The sequence below is a fragment of the Ceratosolen solmsi genome, unplaced genomic scaffold (assembly GCF_000503995.2).
Source record: "Ceratosolen solmsi marchali unplaced genomic scaffold, CerSol_1.0 scaffold3, whole genome shotgun sequence".
Classification (NCBI taxonomy): Eukaryota; Metazoa; Arthropoda; class Insecta; order Hymenoptera; family Agaonidae; genus Ceratosolen; species Ceratosolen solmsi.
In genome coordinates, this window is record NW_011948428.1 from 470,963 (window position 1) to 484,467 (window position 13,505).

The 13,505-nt window shown below is 35.6% G+C and overlaps 1 protein-coding gene across 1 annotated transcript in view; it reads left to right on the forward strand.

Moving 5' to 3' along the window:
* D2hgdh (D-2-hydroxyglutaric acid dehydrogenase) overlaps positions 1-13,505 on the forward strand; it is a 73,936-nt gene that overhangs the window by 49,122 nt on the left and 11,309 nt on the right. The window contains exons 2-3 of the mRNA XM_011501310.1: positions 4,971-5,220; positions 7,523-7,720. Coding sequence (XP_011499612.1) covers positions 4,983-5,220; positions 7,523-7,720 — 436 coding nt within the window. The 5' untranslated portion in view covers positions 4,971-4,982. The remainder of the gene's footprint in view (positions 1-4,970; positions 5,221-7,522; positions 7,721-13,505) is intronic.

Here is a 13,505-nt window from a genome sequence, read left to right on the forward strand (position 1 = left end):
ATCATCATCATCATTATTATTATTATTATTATTATTATTATTATTATTATTAGTATGTCGTTATTATTGTACATACCAAATTATAAATTTTTTTGTTCGATATGTTAATTGTGGAATTTACGAGTTTATGCTAGTTTATTAATGTCGATGGTAAAGTACGGAATATAAATTGTTACGAAGTAACGTAGCAATCATTTCCAGTAGTATTATTGCTCAAGCAATAAAAAAAAAATGTATGTTATAAATAAGACATCGTTCGTTTCATAATACAAAGTTTGAGTGTATTCGATTGGATTTTCCTTTCCGCCTCATTAGTCATGGAATCCACAAGAAACAATAGACAATTGTAAAGGGTATCTTTAAGACGAATCTAATTTTCTTTTTTCCAATCTCTCAAATCACTTTACATTCCTTTCTTACATAGCCTCTTACATAGCCAAGGATTCGTCGTGTAAGTATGTAACTGATTCGGGTCCAGTGAGTTAAATGTACCATCGACCCTCGAGGACATCTCAAGCCGAGAATAATCTAGTCTCTTGGTTTTACGAGGCCCTTTGAACATATAAAATCCTATGTGTCTTTCCAAGTTGAGCGAGGGTGGAGGTGGGCAAAGGGTGATGTTGTTTGTCGCGAAAAGAAAATGGAACTACCAGGGTTCGATGGGCCGTGTCCTACCCAACACGGGCCGCCGGCATTTTTGATTACTCCCTTCCATCCCGCTATCGAGGGCGCGATGCCGAGGGGAAGGGAATGACTTGTAATGGAAGGACGTCGCAGCCCGATTGATCCTTTCAGGCTCCCGCAGGGACAAGACATTAAGTCCCTTTGAGTTTCTTTTTCTGGTCCATCTCGCTCTTGACGATTCTTCAAAGATACGTGTTTTATATTTACAATTACATTGTAGATTTAGATAAAATCAAATACGTTTATAATGATCCTTTTATTTTTACTCTATGCCACTCAATGTGTATTGTCGTATGTAATATTTATTAATTTAACTGATAATAATTGTGCGTACAAAACGATTTCGTGCTGTTAATTATAACTTTTAAATCGCTGTGAAAATTTCGACTATTAATTTAATTAAGAGTTTAAAAAGACTAATTGAGCACAAATTGATGATCGCAACACTTAAAGGGCACATTTACAGCAAATCTGTCCTTCCAATCTTACATTATAATGCCTCTTGTGACCCGTATTCAACAGGTTTGTAAACCGATAGACGTTAATAGCTCGAGGTTAAAAGGTACAAGTTTAATTGCGTCAATGGTATAAGTGAAATAATACGTACTCTTGTCATAATACGTAGACGTATAAACAATCGAAAATTTCAAATGTGAATTAAAAATAGATGTCTATTAATATTTTGTATTAATGTATTATATTTACATATCTTATTCGCATATCATAAAGAAGATTTGTAGTTGAAAGGGTTGGAAAAAAAAAATTATACAGCATTGCCCATTTCAAATTATCATTGATATTTCAACATCGAGTATGTTGCTCTTGTAAAACTAGAAATATACGTTAATGTGATTTTATAAATATTGCTGATTTTTCTTACGTAAATTGTAATACATAGTAATTAACAGTAATGAATGAAATTCTCGTCAATGTTAAAACATTTATCAATTGCCTTGCACATTTAAATTGAAGGCTCACTTTACTGTATCGCACATTAACCTTAATTGCTAAGTCAGTATCTCTTTAATTAATAACAGTATTTCTACATAATCTTAGCTAGAAATCTTACGTACATGTTTTTAATTGTTTGAGAATTTATTTGTTTCTAATTTATAAGGTAAAATTTCACCTCCCTTACATTTTATCCACTTTTTGCATGATAGAGGTATTTATTTTAATGCTCGTGTTATTGGTGATGATCGGTTATCAAATGCACGAGTTTACGAGACTTCAGGCTTCTTTCGAGCCAATTATCGCCAAATAATTTACTTTCCATCTCTTTTAAAGCTTTAAAAGAAAATAGTGGCAATTCACGTATGATTAAAGTACTTAGTTGGTAGAAAACTTCAATTTTTTACAATAATAACCGCTACAATGAACAATACAAAACGACGAAAATCGAGGATTTTGAAAAGGAATCTGAATGGGGACAGAGAGAAGAAAGGAGGATTCCGTGTGGACGGAGGGTGTGCGTGCGAAAGAGTCTTGCGGTTGGGTGTTGAATTATTGAAAGCGAGCGGGAGATAGAAGGGGTTGAGCGACATCGCGTCGTCGCAATTAAAGGAAATAATTACAGCGGCCCACTTTCGTGGGTGGGGGGAACAGGGGAAACGAGAGTGGGAGAGAGAGAGAGAGAGAGAGAGAGAGAGTGAGAGGACGAGGGGTCAGCTTTCGTAGGTTCGAGAAACAGGCGTTGTTGGACGAGTGACCTGCTGCCGGCAATTGAGTGGATGAAACCCCTCGTCTTTGCTTTTCTTGTCCCTCGTCACTTGGGGTGGAGTCAGAAGTGCGCAAAGGGTGGGGATTGCGTGCTTAAACCCGTAGGCCAATTTACGTAATCGTACACTCCTCTCTTTGTCTCTGTCTTTGTTTTTCTCGCTCGCTCTCTCTCCCTCTCTCTCTCTCTCTCTCTCTCTCTCTCTCTCTCTCTCTCTCTCTATCCCATTCTTCTCCCTTCCTCCCGCCCTCTCAGCCACCATCGATCCCTCTCTCTTCCTCGTTTTACTTACATCCCATCGTCTACTCTCTTTCAACTATACTCTTATTACCTGACACGGGCTTGTCTGTGGGTGTGTGCGAGCGGGTCGAGCGAGGGGACGAGGATTGTCGAGGTTTTTTTGAAACAAGCGAGTGGCACGCGTGTCATGCCGCATGGATAACGCATGGAAGAAGGAGCTTCTATTGCGCTCTTGGCTTTCTTTCTCCTTTCTTTTTTCTTCAATCTAGTTGCTGCCTCGCTACTACTTCCGCCCGCAGTCTTTGAGGAATTTGTTCCTCTGGCATGAAACGTTTCATTGTATTGCTTCTTGCGCGAGGCTAAAGGGTGGAAGGAGGGCATCTTATAACCTTTTTTTTTGTTTTTTTTTTTTTATTTTTTTGAGATTTTTATGTGACATACGTACAATGGTAGTTTTCTGTAAAAGACTACGATTATTATTATTATTATTATTATTATTGTTGTTGTTGTTATTATCATATACACTTAGAGTTCTTACAGTGCGCTTAAAATTGCATTTACTAATGTTAGTATTATTATTCTTATTATTAACGTCGGTTTATCGATCAATATTTTTTATTTATATTTTCATTCGAGTGTAACATACATTTGCTTTTTGTTCTCGTGTCTCCTGTGATGACGTAATATCGAACGAATGGCTTCATGGAAGGTTGTATTGTAAGTCAAACTGAAGTATCGTTTGGTGCTTTCACGCTGAATCACATGGGGTTCGAGTCAGGGTTGAAGTTTTCTGCCCTATAAATGCTTGAAACGAATACCCTAATTTAATTGTTTATTACAGTAAAGTTAATTATAACTTTTTATCCTATTTATGTATTTTTTTGTTTTTTCCACTACGACTACTGCCATTACTCTTCATTCGAACTATTGTAAATGGCATATTGATTTTCTTAAAGGCAGTGCTTATCGTATTACTAAGGATTATTATTTTCTTTACTAAATATATACTTGGTTATACTTCAACTTTACATTTGAAATTATGCATTTAGAGTTAATGGAAGACAACAAACAGTTTCATGAAGAATCGCGCAAATAATGCAGGTAAAGTATAAATATATTCAAATGGCGCAATATAACTAAAAATTACCTATTTATTTCTATAGATTCTTAAGCTTTTCGCGTTAATTAAGTTAATTAAGCAGAAATAGAATCTGTTTAAATATTTCAGCAAGGAACTTATAAGAAATTAATAGCCGAGTAAAGATAAGTACTAAGATCATTTAAGGGCGCTGTTTAATATAATAGAAAAGTAAGTATATATGGATTTGAGAGAGCACAAAAATAACTACTAAATATCAAAAATATAAATTTTCTCATCGACACATCTACTCTAATCTTTTCGTAAATATAGAAACGGTCGGGCCTAATTTTAATATATAAATATATTATTACCTCGAATGTCGACGTTATCCACTTTAAAAATCTTTTACTGTGCCGAAGGAGCTGTGAATAAATACGTTGCTACGCTTTCCTCAATTAACGACACATCGACTTAACTCGGTTGTCCACAACTAACGCGACATAAGCAGATTTCAAATTGATAAATTTTAATGATTACTTTGTTCACGGTGTTATTTTCATTTTAATATGTTATAGATTAATATTTATTTATTATAATCGCCTCGACCCTTGGGCAATAATTTTAATATTTTTTGTTTCCGAGAGTAATTATTTATCCTGACAATGGGATTAAATTCGACTGCGGTAGTTAACTGGAATAATTTACATGGAAATCCGGTTGCAAACATTTGTTTATTTATCTATCATTGTCCATCAAAAACAATACAAAACACTTCGTATATATATATATATATATATATATATATATATACAGTACTGTATTGTATTGTTTTTATCCGTTAATACACAAAAGCCGGCATTGATACTTGCTGCAATTGTTAAGTATAAAAGTTTTGTAAAATGATAATAGTCGCGCTAAGCATATCTCGTACGAGTTTGCATCAATATTACGAGTTTCCTTTTACCTTCATTTCTTAACAAACGTTCCGTCCGTATATTCATCAGAGCCGTCTCTAACGTTTTAGCGACATCCTTCAACTTCGCCGGCCACCCAACTTCCCATCCTTCCCCTACAACATGCGTTTATAGCCAACGGCGTGCGTTTCGAGCGTGAATTCAATGGGAAAGCGACTCGTCCAGGCAGTTCTGGGAAGCGTCAAAGAGTTCGCCACCTACCGCCGGGACGCGTGCCATCTGGCCTTTTTTGCGGGCGTGACAGAAATGACAACCCAGGCTCTTCCCATTGCAGACGCTGAGAAAGATGATGTTGGCCATGGGGCGGAGGCTGAAGGCCATCGAGTGCTTCCTCCGAAGGTGGGTCTCCAGTCGGCCGGACCCCGAGCTGACGGCCCTCCGTTATAACGTCAAACGGGGCTCTTACGCCGTGCCCAACGATACTCACGTGGCCTTCTTCGAGAAGCTTCTCGGACCCGGAGGCGTGATTACCGATTCCCAAGAGTGCGATGCCTACAACGTCGACTGGCTCAAGATCGTCAAAGGTTAGCTTTCGACGGACCCGCTGGATCAATTAGGTCGAGTGCTTCCCACTTCATTGCATATCGATACTTTAAGGCTCACGACGAGCTGGTGAACGTCCCGATACAGCCGCTTCGTCGTCATTGTCATTCTTCTTTCGTGGTTTGGTACACACTTTTAAGAATAGCTAAACTTACCTTGTCATTCTTCCTTCGTCACGTCATTTAACGAGCAATTTTGCAAATCCAATTCGTGCCCCACGAATTTCAGAAAATCAATGGCAAATGTTTCTACATGCGGCGTAAGTATTAAGCAACAGTGATAAACATATCGAGCAACATCGAGTAAAACTAATTAAACGTAAAAAAATTAAATTTTGTTCCCGATGCTCGGTTGGTAATGTAGATGCGAAATATTTCTATTCAGGTATTCGGACTCCACGCCGTATCTTATTGATCTTATTCTCCGAACTAATTAAAATAAAAAGGTGCCCTTCGATTTATGTCTATTTCAAATTGACTTTATAATTAATTAAAATACAAGCTCAAATTCGTTATTGCTGAGCGTCACAAAATAACCCTCGATAATTTGCAACTTTTAAAATTCAAATTTTGGTACAGATTTACTAAAGAAACCAAGATTTATCGACAGTCAAACCTGGCAGAGCATATTTTATGACCTCTTTGCTTACAAGCATTTTATAATTTCATTTCATTTTTATAAACGTTTTTATAAATGCTTTGTTTACCAGCAGAGACGAAGGAAAAGTAATTTTTGTACACGAGTGTCGGGGTAAGGTGTATATGAACATTCACAGGCCAATTTTAGCTGTTAATACGTTTAACTTAGAAAAAAGCTTAGAAAAAAAGGTGATGTTCTTATATTGAAATAAATGTATATTAATAGAAATTATATCCCCGTTCATTCATCTTGAATTAATTCTTTAAAACGCGAAATCAATGGTCAGTATAAAATTAAAAAGATAATTGAAAAGCTGAATTTTTATTTATCGTTTGCGTATAGTTTCATTAAAAAAAAAAAAAAAAAAAAAAAAAAAAAAAAAAAAAAAAAAAAAAAAATTTCCAAAACTCTATGTTATAAAAATAAAATCACTAATACGTTATTAGTGATTGTTAAAGTAACGCATAGAGACTCACAATTTTTAATTTTCATTCACCATAACCACTGGTATACAAGAGTATCTTGTAAATGCATTTATACGATGCTTAACAATTCAATAAAAGAATTTTTCAATACGAAAAAAAAAAGCAAAACTAACTCGCAGATTTCTTCGAAAAGAATAGATAAAAATGTGGTTTCATAAATAAAAGAAAAAGGTCCCTGCGACCTGGCCAAGATAACTATATGAACTTCTTGTATGCTGAACCCAGCTCACGAGCAACCATATTTTATCGTGCTAGTTTTATAACAAAAGAAGATGAAAAGAAGGTGCCCTAGATATTTCGGACGTCCCACATTTGAATTTAGATAATTAATACGAGATAGGATAGACGTTGTATTATTCATTCAAATAAAGTAGCAGCGAATTGAAATCGTACGATTGTCTTTTTTAACAATGTAAGCTTACGTTTTAGTATGGGAGGACTTGTTTAAATTTTTTAAGCTGTAGGTCCTATCTCCGGCTCGTTAATCTCGAATCTCTCTGACCCAATGTGGGACGTCTTTATTTATCAATTTGCACGCGACGACCGTGAAGGATACGTACATCCGTGCTCCATGTAAAAGACCCACCGAATAAACACACCCATAGTCCTCCTACAAACAAACGCGCCTACCGTTTACAAAACACGCACATCACTAGCCAATTGGCTCTAAAAGTGTTTAGGGAAGAGCTCCGCTTTACCAGCCGAGCGTCACCAGAGTGCGAACGACCGGACAACGATTGGAAAAGAAAGTACGGCAAGCGTCGTCAATTCCCTTCGTACGAAATGTCGGACGAAAAAAAAAAAATAAATAAATGGAATTGGGGCCCAGTTTCGCGCAGCAGTCAAGCTCAAAAGGCCACGCGCTTCGAAATATTCACTGGAACGTAGTGACGGATGAGCGATTGTTTCATCGGTTGGCCCTCGGTGTATACCTGCGTACCAGGAACGACGATCGGTCGAACGAATTCCTCGGCCCGGAGTCGCCACAGATAAATTGAGACGCGCTTAGGCGCCACGCGCTGTTGTTCCCAGGAGGGCCTCCTCTGATGTATGACGACGATCGACGGTATCTGAACCCTCCTCCGCCCCCTGACCACCACCCAATCGCTACTTGGCGCTCTCGTCCCATCTCTCGCTATAATTCGCTATTTGCCCGCAGGATCGAGTCGACTCGTGCTGAGGCCGAGGAGCACCGAGGAGGTCTCCGCTGTACTTCGGTATTGCGACGAACGGAGGCTCGCCCTCTGTCCCCAGAGTGGCAATACCAGCCTCGTGGGCGGCAGCGTGCCCGTCTTCGACGAGATAGTCCTTTCGATGCGCCTCATGGATCGGATCATACACACGGACGAGCTTGCCGGTGAGTCGCGCTCGGGACACGGACCCTCGACCCATTGCCCCAACCCTCGCCGAGGGGCTACGTACTGCTTGCCAATGCATCTTCAGGCGCCTCTACCGAGTATCGATAAAGGGTTGTCTTTAATTAATGGATGGTCGCGAGTGAATTTCAGATGGAGTTGCGTGGGTCGCTGTAGCCCCGGACGAGGAAAGAAATCGTATTTATTCATGGCCTAGTTGAAGTCTTACGAACTATGAGGGAAACCGAATAAACAAGATACACCGGTCACAGTAAGCGCTCGCCAACATCCGTTTCAGATAAGCCTTATACACATACATGAATATGTGTACACACATATGTGCATACGTGTATGTATATAAACGCGTAAGAGATGGGCTGATATACAAGACCTTCACTCACCTTCATGAGTGAATTGTCATTTGAAGAGTCTCCTCCATCTCATTTAAATTTCATTCCGTTATCTTAATTAAAGCGCACAACACCATTATTAAAAGTAAATATTGCACTTTTATATATACGTCTGGCTTTCACGATTATCAAAAAAATAAATTTATTTATCGTTGAGTCACATGGAATTTGTGATGTAACAGTACAGATATGAAAAAACGCCAGACTTTTGTAACGCATTTAACTAAAGGAACAAAAACAATATCTTTGCGTTATATACATACGCACACACACACACACACACACACACACACATGTATATATATATATATATATATATATATGTATGTATGTATGTATGTATGTATGTATATGTATATACACAGAGTAAGAGAGAAAGAGAGAGAGAGAGAGAGAGAGAGAGAGAGAGAGAGAGAGAGAGAGAGAGGGAAGTAGGATATTTGTGCAATGATTTTTACAATCCACTTTAATGGTGATGTAACAGTTACTTCAAATAGCTTATATTGATATAATTTCTTATAACCGTCCTTTAAACACAATATACTTTGAAGTAATTTTAATAGTTTTTTATTATATAATTATAGACTCTGTTGGTAATAATTATTTGTTTATTAGAATTATTTAATACAATTGTGTTTCAATCAATCACGACAAAATTTTGAAATTTTGAATTTTTCAAAATTCTCATAATGTATACAAATTTTACGTCATTTATCAAAGTTATTAAATAGTTTTCTTTAGCAAATCCTCACGGAGTTACGAAATTTTGTATGATTTTTACACGCTCCTTGCAGCCATTTATAAAGTTAAATATTTATTAATATACAAAAAAAAAAATTCAAACAACGTAGCAAATATTTATAACAATATTATTACCAATAGTTACCAATATTTACAAATTAGCATAAATAACATTAATTATAAGTAATTTGTATACGGTAAAACGATACACTTAAAATTATAATATAAATTTAGCATTGTAAAATTATTAAATGTAATGCTTACATACTGAATTGAAAGTTGTAATGAGAAATTTGTAACATTACGGTCTTAGCAGAGAAAAAAATATTTTCTTGTTAGCTTGTGGCTATGAGGCAGCGGACCATTTAATATGACCATTTTATCATTGTATTTCTCAAGCAAAGCAGTAAAGTATTAACTAAAGTAAATTTCGTTTTATCGTTTTGTCTATGCTGCATTAACGGTGTTGCAAAAGTTATATAACGACAGCGAAAATAGCCTGTCTTATGCTATGCCGAAGCAATCTTCTATTTTAGATTTTTGTATTATTCTCATGTGTATTTGAAGTATGGCTAGAGTAAGACAACAACTCTATTACATGCCTTACATTTTCATTTATGTTTATGTTTCACATATAACACTTGACAGAACAATAAATTTCAATATCACGAGCGCGCATAAATCATGAAAATACCCCGAGTTTTCTTGATTGTACCCCATTAGAAATTCTATTACAAAGGATAAGAACACTTGAAAAGTTAATAACGGCATAGACAATCTATGGGAGAATTCGTCCTTTAAAGTCTGGAATAAAAAAAAAAGGGTTGAATGTCAGGTCGGTTTGGCGTGAGTTAGTCAAGGATACCTGGTGTGCACCAGCCTCCAGAAATAAAATAAACACGCGAGCATTAGTAAGCGGTCAGTGTAGTGCAGAAGCGTCCTGCCATAAAAAGAAATAAAGAGTCTAGTCGAGGTCGGCCCTAACAGCATGAACTCGGCAAACTAAGATGTGGCTTACATTATTTTTTACTGATTTTTGCTTTTGTAGTTTCACCGCACTTTTTTCCTTTTGCGCTCGCGCGCTCGCCACTTATATTTGCTTAGACTACAATTTTTGTAATTAGTTGATGCTTCCAACTGTACGACTTCTTGATATTCAAGTATTTTTGAAAGAAAAAAAAAAATACTCATCCGTTGCCTCATACGCATTTTAACCTTAAATTTATTTAAGTCGCTCGCCGATTAAAATAATTATGTTACATTTTAATTTAATAATTCTACAGGTTTTACGATTCGTATGCCCGATTACTAATTACGCATACAACAAATTACCTATCAATAAAGCTTGTAAGTGAATATGTAATTAATTACTCACCATATAATCACCCATACGTAATATTTACAAGGAAAGATGATAGGTTAGATGAATAAGGAAGATTAAATGTAAAAATAAACGGTTTGCTCCGAGTGTCCGATTACACCGATGCGCGAAAGAAATTTGAAAAACGAACTTGAATTTCCAAAATACATACTCCAAATTATGGTTGCTATTTATGATAAAATAAGATGATAATCGTCGACTGACATCGCCATGCAATTCCTAATAATAATAAGAAGTAATTTTAGAAAATTCATATAAATAAGGGCATTGTTGGGATAATTATTGCGTAAAAGCAGGATCGGAGCGGCATGCGACGGTGAAATCATGGTGCTAGACGTTCATTAAACGGAAATCCGTTTCATCATTCACTATATAAAAAAAAAAAAGGTACATCCTCTTTATTCGCCTCTGAATGCATCATTCTTCGCACTGCATTTAATTGCACTCATAATAACAACGGTAATCTAGATTTTACGCGCAGGCCACAATGCTCCCTCCCTCAAAGTACTTTATTCAACTGGTTCGCCCCACCGCCCCACCTCCCCACCCCTTCACCGCCACCGCTGTCTCTTCGCCCCATCCAATCTCTGTATTTATCGATCTGTTTGTCTATCCAACCATCCATCCGTCCATCCATCCATCCATCCATCCATCCATCAATTTATTCTTCCAATCCATCCATCCATCCGTCCATCCATCCATCCATCCGTCCATCCGTCCATCCCATTCATCTATCAATGTCACACACGCTCTCGTGCACACTCTCTCGTGCGTACATTCTTACGCAAACACCTCACTCTCTCTCCCTTACACGCATGCACGCGCATCCGTCCATCCATCAATTTATTCTTCCAATCCATCCATCCATTCATCTATCAATGTCACACACGCTCTCGTGCACACTCTCTCGTGCGTACATTCTTACGCAAACACCTCACTCTCTCTCCCTTACACGCATGCACGCGCACACACACGCACATTCTCTCTTCATCACTTTGATTCTCTCTCTCTCTCTCTCTCGCTCGCTCTCTCTCTCTCTCTCGTTTACCGAGGATCGCAAGCGAGTCGAACGAAAGGGTCGAAGTGGTGAGAAGGAATACAAGAAAAGGGGGGGAATGTGGATAACTTGAAATAAATGTTGACAGGGTGAAAGTCCGACGGCGATAAAATCAGAATGCGAGATGTGATTTCGAAAAGGATTTTCGACTAGTGTCGAATCGTAAGATAATAGGTCGTAACTGTTAGAGGACTCTGCCGCAAACTATAGAGACTATAATGACGTGTAAAACAGAAGTTTCGTTTCTTCAACTCGAGCACTTTATCTTCGGAAGTATCTCTCATGCGAAATTTCACGGGTATATTTAAGTTCTGGTTTTCTCAATTTCAGCAGACCCTTACTTAGAAAATTTTGCTGCCAAGCTATTACAATAGTCTACTTTTTTTTTTATAAACGCTAACTCTTATTTTCAATAAGACATATTTATCGTCCTGTAAATAAATTAGAAAGCATTCGTTTACATTACTATTGTTATTATTATTATTATTATTATTATTATTATTATTATTATTATTAAGAGATAAATTGATAAACATTGTATAAATATTAAAATTATATTCGTAATGAATAACTACTTATATTTCATAAATTCATATAACGAGTGATATAACGAGATTGGATTATTCCGAAAATGTCTAACGTAATATTAGACATTTTTAGAATATAACACAATCATGAGATTTAAATTGCTTCTCGAATAAGGAAAGTCCTTCGTATACCGGAGTATTTAAGTATGCTCTGTTACAGGCGATATAATTTTAATTAATATTTTAATCCAATTTAGTATTTTCCATGAATAAATTAATTAAGTTTAGCATAATTATTATTTATTTGTATCCGAAGGGATTGATTTAACTAATTGTTTTAGATATTTCATTTGATCAACTTGGACAATTGGATCGAAGTTTATTTAATACCATAATATCATATAATAATAATAATAATAATAATATTCAATTAAAGTGGGTATTATTTTATTTATTTATTAATTTTTTTACAAAGCTCAACAAAGACTAGGGGGCCTAGCAGTATTTATGGATTATGAACTTGAAATATAGTTGGCCTTCCTTTCATTATGCTCAACAATAATAATATGAGCTTTCTCACGTGCTCACTCTTTTTATATTATCTATTTAAAAGTTGCTATTCTTAAAAATATCTTAAAAAATAAATAGTTATAAGCACCTGTTTTGAGAGATGCAGTTCAACCTTACGAAAAAGTTAATTTACTATTTGACTGGTTAGTTATAGTTTCGCCAGAATAAGCTACTGCCACTTTTAAAATTTTCTAGGTTTTAGGGTCAAATAATTTTCGCACGCGAAACGAGTAATTCCCTATTCGAAATTCAAAAAACTTTTAATGAAAATTTCAATAGGTGGCTAATTTTTTTTCGTATTCTACGTTTAATTAAAATATCTACTGCATTAATTCTATCAATATTTATGTGAAAAAAAAAAAAAAAAAAAATTAAAAAAACCAACAACAACAACAAACAAAAAACAAAAAACATGAAGAAAGGTAATGTTGCAGAATATCTTTTTATTACTATCTTAATTAAAACTTTAATATTCTTATTCTATAATATAGTATAGTATAGTAGAGATTAATAGTTGATATCAATGTTTCGTATTGGCCTAAATTCAATAAGAAAATATCATTTTGGTTGCTTGGGCGATTCCAAATGTACATTTAGATTGTATCTAAAGTAATCTAATACTGCTATCTTTATTGTGAGCTTCATTTTACTCCATAATGAACGAAGGCAAGCAAAGGTCAATAAAATCAATGACTTCTATATTTGCGTTTGAGAATAAAGAAGAATATGCCGGGGAAGCAAACGTGTTATATAAATTATATTAATAAATGGATGTTAAAAAATTTTTCATTTCACTTTTAACTTACATCACAATCCATGTTCCTCTTTTTCTTTTTTTTTTTCTCTTTTTTTTGTTTTTTTGTTTTTGTTTTTGTTTTTTTTTTTTCATTATTAGAAATAGAAAAGTTAAGATGTGATAAAAACACAAATATTGGAGAATGGAACTGCGTTTGAACGTTGTATTCTTATTATGCAGATATAAATTATTAAGAGATGTAACAGTGGAAATATGTAAGTGTCATTAAGTGAAATTATCACAATTTTAGGTATTTCGATTGGGTAAAAATGTCTTCCCTAAATATCCACCTCTCAACGTTAGTT